This window comes from Puma concolor, chromosome A3 (assembly GCF_028749965.1).
Source record: "Puma concolor isolate L17-30 chromosome A3, mPumCon1.1.hap2, whole genome shotgun sequence".
Lineage (NCBI taxonomy): Eukaryota > Metazoa > Chordata > Mammalia > Carnivora > Felidae > Puma > Puma concolor.
Genome location: NC_141669.1, coordinates 88,727,945 through 88,746,983, shown reverse-complemented (window position 1 = coordinate 88,746,983; position 19,039 = coordinate 88,727,945). Strand labels below are relative to the sequence as shown.

Here is a 19,039-nt window from a genome sequence, read left to right as displayed (position 1 = left end):
GTGACGACTATGTGCAAAGGTGCTGCCAAGACACAAAAATGAGAGCTGTTCCTGCCCTCAGGAGGCTCATGCTGCAATAGGGAGATGAATGTAGACATAACTAACTGTAAGAACTGGCCCAGAAAACATGCTGTCCACACACACACACACATACAGAGAGAGAGAGAGAGAGAGAGAGAGAGAGAGATTGAGATTGAGAGAGAGATCCATGAGATTTGTTGAAAGCAGCAATTATGTTTCCTGGTAGAGATAAGGAAAAGTTGTATAAAGGAGAAAAAATGTTGCAGGTGAGTCATGGTATGACCAAATTTAGTATTTGAGCTATAAAAGATGACAAAAAGTCTGTGAATTTAATAGAAGGTCAGTAAAGGGATTAATACAAAGGAATCTCAAGTTGATACAGAAATGTGAGTTCTTGTGCACTGGTTCTTTGATCAAAGAGTTGCAGAAAAGGAGCTATAGCTTTTGATTAGATTTCTCACCATTGGCACAAGAAGTAGTTTAATTCTAGGACACTAACCTTGGGGTCCTGAGAGTGATTTTGTCATGCCTCTCATACACAATGATTTGAAATGGAAAAATCCGTCCTCTGTCCCAATATGTGAGACCAATCCTGCCAATGATTAAACTTCAGTTTGTGATGTGGGCCTGGGGTGTGGAAGAGGGAGAAGGAAACTGTCCCTGCACGTTCACTGAACACAACTAGGCACTTTGCATATGTGATCTTATAAATCCTTATAATAATTTCATGAGATAAAAAATGAGATGATACCCACTTTGTAGGTGAAGACATGGTTCATGAGTGTCAGAATTAATTCAACTATAAAGACATGTGATATTTCCTGAGGAGGAAGGATCTTTCAGAAACTTTGAACTGAAACAAAGAAAATTGAGAAGAGCAGAAAAGTAGTTAGAACTTTCAAGGGTAAAACTGAGTCAAGAAGAGTGTCATGGAGAGAAAGGACTTGCACTGAAGGCTCTCCTGTGGGCAAGCCCACAAACAGGACCACGACTGTGGTTTGCTGCCCTGGAGAATATGGTAGACTGCACTGCCCCTCACCTCCTTCATGTCCTCATAGAAGATGTAGAGAATACGGTGCTGGTCTTTTGCATCCCACCATCCCTTCACATGGTCATACCAGGAGCCCCATAGCACTGGAGGGAACAAGAGAGAAGTGTGGGGGGGGGGCATCAATATCAACTTGAAACTTATACAATGAGCATGGATGTCTCAAATAAAAGGGAAAAAGGCAAAGAAGACAAAGACTCTGGACAGAATTCTTATTTGCAGAAGACAGTTTTTTTAATATTTAGGGAGATGATAAGAAGTATTCTGTATTCCTTGATTTTATATTTCTTCTCTGGAACTTAATAGCACATTAGATACTGTGTAGTTGCCAGGAGTCATAATCTTTCTTTCTTTTGCATCACTACATGATGCCTAGATTAGTGTTACACAATAAACATTGTATCCTAGTAGGCTGATTTTCATTCTGGAAAATCTATAATTACCAGATATTTGGGCACTTTTACTCTCTGTAATGGTGAATGAGAGGAAGAGAGGTGCACTGGGTGTCTTCTGTTGGCCCTGCCAAATCCACTCTGAACCCTCCTCCACCCTGTGAGGTTGACCTCTAGGGACTGCGTCGATGCCTCCTTTGTGCTCAGACTTCCACCTGGGCTTTGCCAGGAAAAGGTACTCAGAGGCTTTTGGGGGTAAAGGAGAGTAGGGAAGGTATGTTTATTTCCCTGATGCTCTTCCTGTTGGGTCACTGTTGTGGTCTGTTTCCCTTAATGAAGCCTTCAGCTCCTGTTAAGGGGCCCTGTCCTTTTTCCAGGGGGCAATGGCTCCCTGCTCGTACTCACCCAAGAACACTGTATTATCACCTGTTTGTTTCTTTAAACTCTGCCCGTAGCTTTCTAAATAGTCTCTTGTTTAAATTCTCCCCAAATGATCCAGTTTGAATGTGCCATCACACCCTCCCATGACCTTGATGACTACAATCATTCACTGAAAACCCATCCTTTCTGAAGTCAGTAGTGAACAAGGAAACATGAATGAATAAGGACACATGCACCCACAATTTCCTTTCACTTACCTTTACCAGCTTTGAATGCCTCAACAAACTCCTCCCATGTACCAGGGTTAGGTAGTAGTGCAGCCATTCTTGAGAAATGGTAGTAGGACACCACAGTGTCTTTTGCATTTCTAGCCACATAGATAATCTGAAATCAGCCAGCAAGTGATTGAGACAGAGAGAAAACAAAACACAGAAATATTATTGCTCAATGCAGAGGACCTTAGTATTAGAAGAATCTTAGACTATCCCATTTGAGTATCTGAACGTGTGTGCCTTTTCTGTGATCGGGATGACCACATTTTCCAGTTTGTCCAGAGTTCCAACATATATCTGTGGTTTCAGATAATGATTAGGAGCATCCCTCCTTTTCTTAAAAGTACCCTGGTTTGCCTGATAAATACTATGGTCACCCTAACTATGATATTCCTGGAGGCTAAAGAGGCCCCTGTGTTTTTTTCCAGTGTGTAAGGTAGGTCCTCCTTGGCTTGCACTAAGTGAGGACTCTAGGTTATTTTATGGGGGTAGCTAATGCAGTCAGCCATTTGGTCTCATCTGCACATGATGAACCGCAGCTTTATAGATTAATGATATCACTCCTACTTTTCATTTGTGGTAAGATTGCAGGACTTTTGACGGCAGTGCTAAGTCTCCCTTTGGAGCTGCTTGTGATGATTCTTTTCATTGGAAAAGCAGGGGTGTGGTCTGGCCGGGGAGATGTCACCTCTTTGCTTTGTGTCCTGTGGTTCCCTTTTTCCCACTCACTGTCCAGGCTCTAATGCCCACCTGTGCTGCTGTGTGCATTCTCAGCAGAGCTGGAGAGGAGGAGCACATTAATGGTGTCACAAGCATTTTCCCATGTCTCACTTACTGAACAGAATTTCTGTGTCCAACACAACCATTCACCCAGTGGTATTTCTCTCTCAGCCAATCTCCCCAGGCTCTTGCTTTCCCAGCTGCCTTTCCCCCACTGCTGTCTTAGAGGAGCACAGACCCAACATGTTTCTCTGCCTCTTTTCCTACTGCTTGATTTTTCTCTGATATTTGTGAAAACATGTAGGGAACCAAAAAGTGTGACACAGCTGCACCATCTTATAATGTAAATACATTTCTTAATGCTGGTGTTGGTTACTGCCTTTTTGTAAACTTGAGTAATTGTGAAGGGGCAGTCTGTGCTAGACGGGGAACATATCCAGTGTGCTTGTGGCAGGAGTCTGATGACTGGATATGACCTAATGTCCAGGACATTTTCTGAGAGCCTGCTGACTTATCTGTGTGAATCCCTCATGGCTGCTGTAACAAATGTACTGGCTTAAACAATAAGAGATTTATTCTCTTATGGTTCTAGAGGCTAGATTTCACTGGGTTCAGGTCAAGCTGTTGGCAGGGCTGGTCCCTTTGGTGGCAGTAAGGGAGAATCCCTTCACTTGCTGTTGCTAGCCCCCAAAGGCCACTTGCATTCCTTGGCTCTTGACCCAATCCCTGGCTTCACTTTTCACAGCTCCTATTTTTTACTTTGATCTTCTTGTCTCCCTCTTCTAAGAATCCTTTTGATGATATTTAGGGCCCACCTATTAATCTAGGATAATCTTCTCATCTCAAGATCCCCAACTTAATCAAATCTGCAAATCTCATTTTACCATATAAGGTAGCATTCACAGGTTCTGTTGATTAGGACATGGATATCTTTATGGGATGGCTATTTAGCTTACCACTGCATCATAAAATGAAAATCTTGGCCTAAACTCTCTAATGTCACTTCCTGCTCAAATAATCCACAATTCTAAACAGATAAAAGGAGGTGCCATCATTGAGATTTTTACATTTTTAGAAGGCTGATTTTTATAAAAAGAAGGTGCTAGTATGATGACTAACAAAATGCTATTATTTCTTCTCACATTGAATCTATAATACCATTTGGAAATAATATTGCTTATTGAGCATCAAGAGTCACATGAGTTATCTACCTGTGGGAACAAAGCAGGAAGTTTTCACAAATCAAAATGACCTGGGTGTAATCTCAGAGAAGCAGGTAATGAATGGGATAACATATTGGAATGTGGAATCTTATTCAATTGTATTGTACCTTGTTTGGAGATGGGAGATGGGCAAGATGAAGATCTGGTGACTCATGGAAGCCCAGAAAAAAAAAAAAAGAGTCAAAAGCAATCACTTGCCCTGTGTATCTGAGCACCACACATAGGGGAAATTGTCTTGACTAAATAGACTTGACCCTTATGGTTTTCTTGGTAAGGGTTCAGTCTGGGTTTCTAAAGTAGCTTGCCTGCAAGGAGAAGATCTTCTGGTCTAGTTGATAAAAACATTTTGATTCTGCTGGATGGCTACACTTTTCACTGCAAATTGATAAGTCCGTATTTTGCTTATATTCCATATTTCATTGACTTTAAGACTCACTGATGAAGCATATATCGAAAAGCAACACTAGCATTTTGCTTTACATTACACATTGATCCTGAATTTGGAAGGTCAAAATAAATGAAAATTTTTGAAAACGGAGGACATAGTGTTATAACAGTTCCTGGGAGCTTGCTCCACAAGATATTCTGTAAGGGTGGTCAATGTAGTATCATGGTATTATGGTTGTTCATCTTTCTTTGTATTGCTCTACCTTTCCCTTCACAAGTTTTCCTTAAATAAATCACTTTTATACCTTGGCTTTTGCTTCTTAGATGATTCAAACTAAGATAAAAGCCTTCTTCAGGAAATATGTGCTTTGTTTCACAACTTGTTGTCTTTGGATGTGGGTTCACTGGCAGCTAATCAGAATGATTTTGTATGAAAACTTCCTAGTATATACCCAGAAATAATATTTTGAAAGAAAGTTGGATCCAGGATGGAGTATGTGGGAATGTAGAGGTAAGGACACCATCTGCTGTATACCTTCATTGGTTATTTATCTTTCAACATCTTTGATTTTTTCCACTTAGACAGAGATAGTGTTTGTCCATATGATCAAAATTGGGCTTGAAGAGTTGGATTTTCCTACCTTTGAATTTTCTTTCCAGAAGGAAGGTGGCAGCAACTGAACAGGAAGGTGAGTCTTCATAGTTCTAGGAGAAGGCATTTTTTCGGCCAGATCTAGACCTGGGAAAGAAGGCCACACCATTTGCTTGAACATTTTTCATCATCAGCCCCCTGAATTCAATATTATTGTTTGTTAAATATCTAGAATGAGATTTACCAAATAGTTGTCTTTGCCTAAAATTATGGTTTTACATGTTTAAATGCTTCCCTCCTGGTGACACCTCTACCATCCATTCAGGTAGAGGAAATCACTGATGAGATACCGGAAACCACCAAGGGAGGCAACATTACTCTTCTTATTTGATGGATTGGTTGTACTTGTGTGGGAAGATGAAGATGCTTTGGGAGGTCTGAGGATGGTGATAACTATGACCCCAACAAGCACTTGGATATTTTGTCCTTTGGGGTTTTCTATTACTGCAATGGAGAGTAGAATAAAGCAGCTGGAGAAGAGCTGGTGTCCCTCTTGATGTAGGTGAATTACTGGCCAGCTCTTCTCCAGCTGCTTTATTCCACTTATGGACCTTAATAAGGGCATGTGCCCCAGGTCCCATCTCTCTACCAGCATCCTGCCTTGACCCCTCATTTGGTCACTCAAGGCATGCCCTGTATTTCCTCCAGGACCAAGGAGTAGTGGACAGTGCTATTTCAATTCCTTATGGTCTTTCCTTGAACTGAGGCTCACCAGACCACCAAATGTTAATTTAACAAAGTCACAATTAGGTTCACAAGTAGGATGGACTAAATCAGCTTGCTTTTGATAATAAGAAATGCATTTTAGTTTCAATGGCTTACTGACGGGCTTTATCATGTGCATAATTCAATGGGGAAGGAATCCACTGCCTACTGGAGTTTGGTTGCACTGCTTTGCCCTACTGCATACTGCCTTTTCAGAGAGCTGCCCCAAGTTTCCATCCCAAAAGTGCAAGTTACAAAAAAAGCAATGATAATTCTCCCAAACCTTGAGAGTATTGCTAATCAGAGCTGGTTTGAGGGGCCATGGATGTATTTCCCACTTATTAATGCCCAAGGTTACTCTCAGTGGCTGTTAGACTTTGAGCATGTTTCTCGGCTTGTAGTACAGACCCAGATGCTGACTGTTAGGGGCAACTGGCTAAGATTTTAGCAATATCCTGTTGCCCTTAGTTAACAGAAGGGAATATGTGAGTTGCACACCCGGCTCACATATAGGGCCACATAAATGTGCAGTGCCCCTAAGAGGAGAGGGACACTCCCTGTCTCTGATTGGCGGTGCTTATGGGATGTACTAGGACTCTAAGTTATAAGTTGGATGATAGGGATGTCCTCACTGGGGAGGTAATGGCCCCTCAAAAAGGCAAGAGTGGCTGGGTCCCACGGTCCCTCTGTCACTGCATACCTTGCTGCTGTGGCAGTTTGTCCCCTGGCCCTATGAGGTATCAGGGGTCCCACTCCTGGTGTATAGGGGCACAAAATCTAATAGCCAAGTACAAATGACTTGAGCACCTGGTGCCTGCATCAACTAAAACTGTCTGAGGAAATTAGCAAGCTCTGTACTAAATGGAAAACACTCATAGAGGTGCTGTGGGCACTGCTCAGTGTTGTGGTGTACCAACAGACCAAGGGACTGGTTCTATACTCTAGGGACCTGGGGCCAGCCCTAATGATTCTGCCACTGCTGGTCTGATGGAGACTAACACTAAACCCAGTGAAGTCAATTGGGACACCCTGGAGAGGGAAGCAGCAGGTATTGGCCACTGGGGACGTCTACCACAGATTTTTCCAGTGAGGATTCAGAAAGTCAAATCAGTGGTGGGTAATAGAGAATTAGAAACTGAAATTTGAAGCTTTACACACCTCAAGATTAAAAATATCTGAAAGGACTGTAGAGCAGGAGGAAGGAAAAGGGGCTGACTGGCTGTTGAGAGTGTTTAATACTGACTCTGAGCTATTATTACTCAACTCACAGACATGAGTCAACTAGTCAGTATTTACAAGAAGCCCCAAATGGATAACTTTTTAAAAGTCCAAATTCTGGACAGACACAGATGACCCAACCTCCAACCCACAAGAGACTACCCCAGGACTAATTCAACCAGAATTAAAGCAAAAACTGCAGCCACAGATTGTCTCCATGTCCTAACTGGGATTTCTAATAACAAGGGAGAATCCAAACCCAAAGGCACAAGCCCCAAAGATATAGAGGGCAAATCCCACTCTCTGCTTACTTGGATTTTCAAGGTTTGTTGTGAAGTCTACCCTTTTATCATAGTTATTACTGCAAAGATTCAAAGCCAGTGGAAGATATTCAATGAGGCCCAACTCCTTTCCTGCATGATTGATATGGTCCTGTGGGTATATCACTCCTTTGAATATAGCAACCTATCCAGATGACCTGGATTTCATCTCCAATCTGAGGAAGTCCCAATTGATTATGAATCCAGAGAATTCTTCTTGCGGGAGCCTCCACCAAATGACAGGACCAAACTTCATTTTAAGAGGACCTCCCATAATATTCTGGAGGCCATGCTGGGAATAGACTTGACAGTTCTTCCTTCATGAGGGAGACACTCTGCCAGCTGGGGGTCCAGATCTCATATCTGGACAGTTATGGTGCAAGCTCCTCTCAAAAACTCATGTTCATTTTGAAAAAGATCCCAATCTCAATGGCCCAGATGACTTTAGGGGGTTTCAAAGCTCCCTCTGCCCCAAACAACATCACTGACCTGTGGGCCTGACAAAGCCCCAGAGCATTACCCTAGAACTGAATGGCTCATGGAACTTGTCACCCCCTGGGGATAATTGCCTATTCATGACTCAGTAGTCCACAGGGACTAAGGCAGTAACCTGATATTCTTTTCTTTGTCAAACACCATAGCCCAAGTCATAGTAATCCCAGGTAATCCTTCTAAATTTCTCAAATAATCTCCTACAGCCTACAAGTCAAAGCCAATAAAACCACAAAGGGAGTACAAGGAAAGCTGGCTATGGCTTTCCAAACCAGTTGCCAGTGGTGGTGGCCTCCCTGGCTCTCTTTTTCCCTATTATAGGTTTGCATGCACTTACTTCATGACATGCCTAGTAGAATAAACCCAAATTCCTGGATTTCTCATAAAAGGTGCCAGACAGTAACCTGCCCAATTGCCTCCTCCAGGAAAAAAACTAAATACACCACATTATTGACTGAGTATACAGGACCTAAGGTCTGTCATTAGAGATATACTTGAATTGGGGTCAATAGGCCCCCCATCTCACACTTTAATAGCCCGGTCTGGTCAGTGTGAAAACTGGCTACCAGTTAATGGAATTAACTATTGACTATTATTGGAGGGGGGGGGGTGTCTGGGTGGCTCAATCAGTTAAGTGTCTGACTCTTCATTTCAGCTCATGTCATTATCTCATAGTTTGTAAGACTGAGCCCCACGTTGGGCTCTGTGCTGTGTGGAGCCTGCTTGGGAATCTCTTTCTCCCTGTATCTCTGTCCCCCCGACCCCCGTTCACCTCTCCCCTTCTCTCTCAAAATTAATAAACTTAAAAAAAAAAGAAATACTTAAAAAAACACAATTGACTATCAAAACTTAAATGCACAGGTTTCTATCATTAAGTTTCCCATTCCCAGTATTATAGACATGGTAGATGACATCCAAAAAGCATGCGGTCCTTACTTTGATGTCCTAGATCTAGCCAACGGTGTTTCACTTGATCCTGATAATGGAAGACTCACAACTTCAATTTGCTTTCCGTTTCAAGGGCATTTTGAACGTTTACTTGGGTGCCCATGGGTTATTTAAACATTTAAGCACCCTGCTTTTGCATATAACCAATGCAGACAAGATTTCAATTCACTCCAATTAACCCACTGTAGCCTTTGATATTATATAAGTGACATTCTCCCTTTGGAACCTTTTGAGGATGCCATCCAGGAGACTTACACTTAGTAATGTATTTATAGCAGAGAGGATGGGCCATTACCTTGCATAAGATCCAAGGACCAGCCACTTCTTTCAAGTTTCTAGACATAATGTGGCAGCTGAGGACTGTGAAGTTTCTCTCACTATAAAACACCAACTCCTTATAATTAAGCCTCCTGTTACATTATAGCAGGCAAAACACTTATCAGGTGTCTTCACTTTTGGGGGGCAACACATTCTACATTTACCATTTTACTAAAACCTATTTGTGCTGTTAGATGCAATCCAGCTTCTTTCCATTTGGGAGAATCTCACCAAACTGTCTTGCATCTGGCCCAGCAAGCCATACAGCAGGTCCTGTCCTTAGTCTCTCTGGGCTCAGGCTTTTGAATTGAATAAGTGGAGATATTTGATTAGGCCTTGTGGAGTCTTGGGACTAAGCATGGCTTTATCTGACTGTCCATGGGACCTGGATCAAAGATCTGCCCCAGACAGCAGCTTAGCACATGCCACTTGAGCATGAAATTTTGGCAGTCCACTGGACCCTTTTGGGAAAAAAGGCATTCATAGCCCACCCTGATTTGCAAAAAGTCCCCATCCTTCATTGGGTTAGCAATTCAACCCAGCAAAGGTTCAGCATGGTCCTGAGACCTCATTGTTACAGTGAAAATGGTACCTTTAAAAAAGCTCAATCTGATGTCAAGGGCCTTTCCAGATTACAGGAGGGTGTGGCTCCTCAAAGCTCAGCCTCTTGCTTACTATTAATGAAGGCAACTGGTGGCACCCCCAATGTTGGCCCCTATAGCATTTTGAGAAGCTCCCTGGGACCAGTTGTCTGGCATGGAAAGGGAGTGAGTGTTCTTCACATACAGCAGTGCTGCCATCATACACAATGCTGCCCACCAGCAGGCTGCAGTGGTCATCCCTAGTCAAGAAGGCCGCTCCTGGCTTGGCCCAGATGGCAGGGTTGGTGGCAGTGTGCTTGGTTCCACAACAGACCACAAAGTGAGACTCCCAAGGGCATATATTTTTACTGACTCCTGAGCTCTTAGCCAGTGGGTTCTCAGTCTGGTCTGGATAATGGCAAAAGGATAATTCAATGTCTCTGGGTGTCTCCATTTGGAGAAGGACAGCCAATTCACTTCTGCCAATTATAGTCACTCATGTCTGCGTACAAATGCCAACAAACACCAGAAGCACATTCTAATAACATTGCAGACTCCTTGTTCCAACATTCCAATAACATTCCAGACATAACCTCCATATAACTATTCCTCCAGAGATGCCATGCCCACCAGAAGAGCAGACCCCTATTTCAGGCCAAAGGGGAGCAACAACACTCACTGATTGGGGAAACAGGCGTGGAATCCTTTTCACCCTTGCTCTATCCAAACTGGTGGTAGATAATTGATTGCTTCCTTGTCCCCAAACAAAACTCTGGAAGATTATCAGGTCAGTGTGACAACTTGTGATGGCAAATTTGTTGTATCAGGCTGCTGCCTTCTGCTGGAGCTAGTGGGTATGTAAACACCATCATCAATACCTTCTCAGGATGCCTACAGGCTGTTCTCTCCAGAAACACTGCTTCCTATTGCTCAATATCCTCCTTAACCAGATATGTGCTTGTCCCCTTACACCCACCAGACATTACAGATTCAGATCAAGATAGCCTTCCACCTCCCAAGCAGTTCAATAATGGGCTCTGGAACATGGAATCTTGTGGAATTTCTGCCTAGCTCACTGGCCCCAAGCAGGTGGACGTATGGAGAGGAACAATGGCCTTCAGAGACATGCTTCTCAAATTTTAAACAGAAGGGAGGCCCCAAGTGGACAGAAATTTTCCTCATGGCTCTAATACTGCTTGATTCCTGGCTCTCTTCCTACCCCCACACCAAATACATCTTCTCCAAAAACCCCCTTCTGGTACTGACAGGGAACCCTGACTCCTCTGACATCAAGGAGGATGTCATTCACTTCTGTTCACTGGATGAATGCTTCCCTCACCATTGTGATCTTTCCATTGCCTCACTGTCTTCCATATGCTGGCAACCTCATCAGGGGTGGATTGTACAATATGACCCTCTTCTAATAGAGAGCTCAATGGAACAAACCCTACCAAATTGCTTAGAGATCATGATTATCCCAATTTCTTTGGCATGGATGATGGTCCAGTATTAGCCACAAAGGTAAGGACACTGGCCTTGCTCAATATTCTGGTTTTAAAGCAGGTTAATTAAAGCAAATTCATAGAAAGTTTTGTGGGAGATTGAAATTATGGCTTCAGGGTCAACTAGTGGGATTGTGGATCTCAGAGAGAAGAAAAAGGTATTCTGCCCAGTGGATGCCAGTCACATTAAGAAATGAAGCCCCAAAAGAACCATAGAATCCAATGGTGGCTCTCAGTGGATGCAGGCCAGGTCTCTACCCCACCTTAAATGAAGAGGTAAATGATCTCTTGCTCCTAAGCAAACATGCTCCTCCTTTTGTTGCTATCCAGATTGCTTTCCCTGAAGGACACCCCACAAGCTAGTCAAATGCAAATGCTCTCTTTTACTGTGGCTACCTTGGATAATAGGGTTGTTGGTAGATCCCTCCAGCCTAACTCTATCTCAGGAGATGAGCTGGAACAAAATTAGCCAGGTATACAACTGTACTGAACGATGGCTGAGCACCAAGTGTTGCAGGCTCTATGTAGCAGGGGTCAATTCAGCAGGCACAAATTCTGACCCAGAGTTCATCTCTTCTACATTAAATGGTGCCAATGGAAGTGATGCTTAAAAGAGTCATTCCATCCTTACACCATGCCTCAAATTATATTTACCCCAGGCCAAATGGCCCTACTGTCAACCAAATCAGACCCATCTTGGCTGGCAGGTTTGTGCTCTAACCACCCTATCATAGTTTTCATGGGGTTATCTCTGGATTGTACATCTGCCATCCACAAAATATCCCTACTGTGAGCCTATCAATGTATCCAGAATCTATATGCATTATGGATGTGGTCCCCATAAAGTTCAGTCATGGATATTGCATGCTCCTTTGCGAAGTGCACCCTAATGATCTAATGGAGCCCAATGAGGTCTGCCCATCTAGTAGTAGAGTCCACACTTGTAGTCTCACCCTGAGACAGGCCTCTAGGACATGTATTTGGTATTTAACACCAGCAGCCACTTCTACCCTTCATGGATCTTCACCTGGGAAACCACCCTCTCCTGGCCTCACCATCCCCAAGCACAGCAATGCCTCAGATGACACTGCCCCAGCCCAAGAGCTCTTGCTGCCATTAGAGTTGTGACTGCCTTACAGACAGCAATGCCACAACCCAAGGGAAAGATGAGAGACAATGTACTTCAACCTTACTTGACCTTGGGATTCCCACCTTGAGATCACCTCTGCCCCAGGAAGGAAATGACTGTGGTAACTGTCAGCACAGAGGCCTCCATTTGTAAAAATGCCTCCACTTGATGGAACCTGAAGACCTCATAGATTCTACTTTTCTGAAAGAGCTATCTGCTTCTCTGGAGAAACTTGCCTCCATCAAAACAATTGCAAAACCTCTGTTGACTGCCTGGTGGTGGTAGACATCATTTTACCTTTGTGGCAAGCCAAACAATGTATTCTTAACCACGCTAGCCAAAATATAACACTTCTTTGCAAAACTTTCTTAACCATGCATATCATAAAAAGTTGATTATTATTGATCAACTCTGAAACATACCAAACTAAAATTATTATATTTTAAGATAAAGAAAAAAATTCTTACTCCAGGTAAAAGATGAAATGATTCATAAAGTCAAGAGAATTAAACTGGCATCAGACTTATCAAAAACAGCATACAAAACAAGTAAACAGTAGAACATTTTCAAGAAACTTAAGGAAAGAAAGTGTGAATGAAAGATATATCCAGGCAAGCTGTGCTTCAAGTATCAACACTATAGAAAACAGTTTAAAACATTCAAGAACACACACAGAATACAATATATATGTATTTTCCTGAACAATTCACTAGGGTAAGTTTGATTTAACCAAAAGGAAAACATTAGTACAAGGATTGATAGTGAGAATTTCACATTATTTAATACTAGAACTAAAACTTAAAAGGGATGAAGGGATAGGTGGAATAACAATATGTAAACCTTATAGGCTGTAATAAAGTAGAAAGAATGCAACTTAAAATTTAGAGTAGGATTACTGGTGGTTGTATAAGTAACAGGGGGAATAAAAAATTCCTTTGAAACTGGCAGATCAGGTAGTAAAAGCCTAAGTAAGAAAAAAGAGGATTAAGTACTTATAAAAGGTGATAATAATACATAAACAACCAATTGCTAGAAAAAACTTAAGAATTTCCTAAAGAAAAAAAAATGAAAAACTCCCACACAAAGCCATCCAAATTGATAAGGAAGAAGTAAACCTTTAACTATTTGCAGCTGACATGATACTATATATAAAAAACCCCTAAAAACTCCACCAAGAAACTATTAGAACTGATAAATAAATTCATCAGAGTCACAGGATACAAAATTAATGTACAGAAATCTATTGCATTTGTATACAATAATAACTAAGCACCAGAAAGAGGAATTGAGAAAGTGACCCCATTTATAATTGCATCAAAAATAATAGTATACCTAGGAATACAGTTATCCAAGGAAGTGAAAGATCTGTACTCTGAAAACTATAAAACATTGATGACATAAATTGAAGATGACACACAAAAAATGGAAAGACATTCCATGCTCATGGATTGGAAGAACAAATATTGTTAAAATGTTCATACTACCCAAAGTAATCTACACATTTAATGCAATCCCTATCAAAATACCAACAGCACTTATTCTCAACAAATAATCCTAAAATTTGTATAAAACCACAAAAGACCCCAAATAGAACAATCTTGAAGAAGAAAAACAAAGCTGGAGGTATCACAATTCTGGACTTCAAGTTATACTACAAAGTTGTAGCAATCAAAACACTATGGTACTGACACAAACATAGACACATAGAGCGATAGACCAGGATAGAAAGCCCAGGAACAAACCCAAAATTATGTGATCAATTAATCTTCAACAAGCAGGAAAGAATATCCAATGGGAAAAAGACTCATTCTTCAACAAGTAGTGTTGGGAAATTTGGACAGCTACATGCAGAAGAATGAAGCTGGATCACTTTCTTACACCATACACAAATATCACTTCAAACTGGATGAAAAAGGCACCTGGGTGACTCAGTCAGTTGAGCATTTGACTTCAGCTTAGTTTATGATCTTGCAGTTTGTGAGTTTGAGCTCCACATCAGGCTCGCTGCTGTCAGCTCCTTCAGATCCTCTGTCCTCCTCTCTCTCTGTTCCTCCCCTGTTTGTGTTCTCTTTCTCAAAAATAAATAAAACTTAAAAAATGGGTGAAAGACCTAAATGTGAGACCTGAAACCATAAACATCCTAGAAGAGAGAACAGGCAGTAATTTCTCTGACATTGGCCATAGCAACATTTTTCTAGACATTACTCCTGAAACAAATGAAATAAAAGCAAAAATAAACTATTGGAACCACATCAAAATAAAAATCTTCTGCTCAGAAAAGGAAACAATTAGCAAAACTAAAAAGACACCTTACTTAATGGGAGAAGATATTTGCAAATTATATATCTGATAAAGGGTTAGTATCTAAAATATATAAAGAACATATATAATTCAATGCCACAAAAACCAAGGGCACTTGCCACTAAAGTGGGCAGTTTTGCCACTAAAGTGGCCAGAAGACATGAATAGACATTTCTCCAGGAAGACTTACAGATGGCCAACAGACACATGAAAAGATGTTCAACATCACTCATCATCAGGGAAATGCAAATCAAAACTACAATAATGGGTGCCTGAGCGGCTCAGTCGATTGAGTGTTGGACTTTGGCTCAGGTCATGATCTTGCTGTTCATGGGCTTTAAACCTTCATAGCTCAGAGCCTGGAGCCTGCTTTGTATTCTGTGTCTCCCAATCTCTCTCTGCCCCCTTTTCATGCTCTCCCTGTCTCTTTCTCTCTCTCTCTCAAAAATAAACTTAAAAAATATATGTATATATTTAAAAAAATATGAGATATCACCTCACACCTGTCAGAATAGCTAAAATCAAAAACACAAGAAATAACAAGTGTTGGTGAGGATGTGGAGAAAAAGGAACCCTTTTGGACTGTTGGTGGGAATACAAACTGGTACAATCACTGTGGAAAACACTATAGAGCTTCCTCAAAAAATTCAAAACAGAACTACTCTACAATATAGTAATCACAGTACTGGGCATTTACCCAAAGAATATAAAAACATTAATTCGAAAGGATATATTGACCCCTATATTTATTACATCATTATTTACAATAGCCAAAATATGGAAGAAGCCAAGTGTCCATCAATAGATGAATGGATAAAGAAGATGCAGTATTACTGAGCCATAGAAAATAATGAACTCTTGCCATTTGCAATGAGGTAATGACATGGATGGAGCTAGAGTGTATTATGCTAAGTGAAATAAGTCAGTCAGAGAAAGACAAATACCATATAATTTCACTCATATGTGGAATTTAGGAAACAAAACAGATGAACAGAAGAAAAATTAAAAAAAAAAAAGAGAGAGACAAATCAAGAAAAGACTCTTAACTATGGAGAACAAACGGATGGTTACCAGAGGGGAACTAGATGAGGAGATGGGTCAAATAGGTGAAAGAGATTATAAATACACTTATTGTGATGAGCACAGAGTAACATATAGAATTGTTGAATCACTGTATTGTATACCTGAACTAATATAGCACTGTATGTTTACTATAATTGGAATTAAAATAAAAAACTTAAAAAAATAAAAACTCCCACACATTTAAAAAAAAAAAAGAAAAGCAAAAAGGATATAACAAATAGGGAAAGAAACTAAATATTTCTTATTGCACATGACAATATTGTCACTAGCTAGACACCAAGACCTGATCTTACCCACCTGCTTGTAACCACCACCATTTGTCTCACATTTTCCGTCAAGCTCTTCTTTTCAGCTTATCTCTTAACTCGGGCAAAAGACCCAATGGTCATGGCATCCTGTGATGGAAACCAAAACTATCCCTCAAGCAATAACGACTGCCCTGATGATGAGCTCCAACTGGCCCAGACCACCCAGACCAGTTTGAGCTCAACATTCAACTCACATCTGTGCAGATGGACCATGGAGTGACCTGTGGAGTGACCAACAGTTACCTTTACTTCATTATAATATTAAAATCTCCACCCAAGGAGGAGCACAGGCCTCATTAACATAACATGCAATGTATGTATAGGCATGTTTCCTTAAGGCGCATGCATGACGTTATGCCTCCCCCTTAACATACATGACAAAACTCCCCTTTCTGAATATTTATCCTAACCCTAAATAAAATGAACCCATTTACCCTTGTTGTGAGAGTCATGGCTTTGGAAATTATCCCCATGATCTCCTTATTTGCTGCAAATAAAGTTTCCTTTGTGTGACAGCTCTACCTGGTGTAGTTTTTATCTGTGACTCACTAAGGAGTAAACTCATGTTAGTTTGACATATGACATATGATATATGACATAATTGTGAACAAACATATCAGTCATATCAATAAATGTGAGTGGGATTAAATCATCTATTATAAATAGATGATTCAAGGGGTGCTTGGCTGGCTCAGTTGGAACAGCACATGACTCTTGATCTTGGGGTTGTGAGTTTGAGCCCCATGTTGGATATAGAGATTACTTAAGTGAATAAAAATAGGTTCAAATTGGCTCATAAGAGAAAACCCAATCATATGCAGCATAGAAGACACACCTAAAACACAAGAAAGAGTAAAAATAAAAGGGTAGATAGATATACAAAATGCAAATGGAAACTACAAAAAAGCAAGGATTATGACATTATCAGATAAAGTAGTATTCAACCCCAAAAGCATTATATAAGAGAAGAAAGGAACTCTAGAGGTGCCTGGGTGGCTTGGTCAGTTAAGGGTCTGACTCTTAATTTTGGCTTAGGTCATGATCTCATGGTTCATGGGATTGAGCCCTGCATCAAGCTCTGTGTTAACAGTGCAGAGCCTCCTTGGGATTCTCTCTGTCCCTCTCTCTCTGCCCTTCCTTGTGCATGTACTTGTGTGTGCTCTCTCTCTGTCTCAGCATAGATAAATAAACTTAAAAAAAAAGAACTTTATAATGCTAAAGTCTCCATTATAATAATACAATAGAAAAATCATGAATATTTATGTACCAAATAACAGAATAACCACTTATATAAAACAGAAACCACAGTAGATGTAAGGAAAAATAGAAATACACTAATAAAAGGATGTTTAATTCTTAGTACATGACAAGTCAAGTGGACAAAAAGAAAAAGCATATATAAGATTTAAGTAACATACAGAATATATTAGATCTGGATAATAGAGAATGTATTTTCTCAAGTGCACACAGAATATTCATAAAAATTGATAATATAGTACAGGTGAATAATTTTCAAAAAGGTGGAATACTACAAACAACACTCTTTGATCACAAGTGCAATAAAACTAGTAATTAAATACAAAGCACCCTCCCCCCCCAAAAAAAACACCCTTCCATCTGGAAATTAAAAACATCTACTAAATGTCTCTGGTGTAAAATTACAGGAATTCTGACAAATGTGGTAAAATGAAATGTAAAGAAAACACTACATATCAAAACCAAATATATTTAAAATAGCAATCGAGAAAAATGTATAGTCATAAACAGAGAATGGCTGAAAATGAATGGATTAAATCCCCAGCTCAAAGAACACTGACAAAATTCAACAGTGATTTATGATTAAAGACTCTGAGAAAATAAAGAATTGAAGGGAGCTTCTTGGCCCTGATAAAGAATATCTACAAAAAAGCTTTAGCTAGCATCATACTTGATGGTAAGACCTGGATGCTTTTCCCTTAAGATCAGGAAGAAGACAAGGATGTTTGTTTTCATGATTTCTGTTTGACATTGCACTGGAGGCTCCAGGGAATGCAGTAAAGCAAGGACAAGAAAATAACAGATATCCAGACTGGAAAGGAAGAAGAAAAATACTCATTATTCACAGAACACGTGATGGTTCATGTAGAAAACCCAATAGAATATACAAAAAAGTTACTAGAGTCAATAAGCTAGGATGCAGGATACAAGGTCCAATACAAATAGCAATTATATTTCAGTATACCAGCAACAAATAAAGATTAAAATAGAAAAATGCCATTTATAATAGCATTAAATAAACATTTTTAGGGTTAAATTTGATTGAAGATGTGCCAGACCTAAGTGATAGAAGGTACCAGACACTAGCAAGGGAAATTAAACAAAGCCTAAATAATTGAGATGAACCACATTCCCAGATCAGAAATCCTGATTTTGTTAGGGTAATACTTCTTCCCAAACAGATCAATAGATTCAATGCAATCCCAACCAAATATTGGAATATATTTTTTTCCTAGAAACTAACAGCCTGATTCTAGAATTTACAAAGATCCTAAAATAGCTAAAGCAACTTTGAAAAAGAAGAAATCTGAATTTATAATACCTAATTTCAAAGCTTATAAAGCTACAGCAAGCAGAAGGTGTAGTGTTGGCATAGAGATAGACACAAAATGGAGAGGAACAGAATAGAAAATCTAGAATATACCTATACATATATGGTTAGTTGATTTTGGAAAAGAGGCCAAGGTTATTCAATGGGAAAAAAAGATATATTTTTTTCAACTAATGGTGCTAGAATAGTTGACCCAATCAATAATGGGTTTTCAATAGGTATTATTTTAAAAATAAAAAAATAACTTGGGCTTGAGAGTTAATAATTTGCTCAATGTCACCCAGATAAACATTTGAAGCTGGATTATTTGATTCCAAAGTCTATGGCTTTTCATCATTGGGTTGTCATCTATTACAAAAGCTAGTATTTGCCACTATTTACTTTATAAAAACATGTCCTTTATTCTTAACTGATTTCAAGCTCTTCAAGGGTGCTGTCTGTGACTGTGTGC

General features: G+C 40.1%; 1 protein-coding gene across 1 annotated transcript in view; it reads right to left on the bottom strand.

Annotated features, from left to right (window-relative positions):
* Positions 1–19,039, bottom strand: part of LOC112868851 (sulfotransferase 1C1-like) — a 42,276-nt gene that overhangs the window by 2,086 nt on the left and 21,151 nt on the right. The window contains exons 4-6 of the mRNA XM_025931831.2: positions 5,086–5,183; positions 2,100–2,226; positions 1,061–1,155 (exon numbers count right to left, since the gene is read on the bottom strand). Coding sequence (XP_025787616.2) covers positions 1,061–1,155; positions 2,100–2,226; positions 5,086–5,183 — 320 coding nt within the window. The remainder of the gene's footprint in view (positions 1–1,060; positions 1,156–2,099; positions 2,227–5,085; positions 5,184–19,039) is intronic.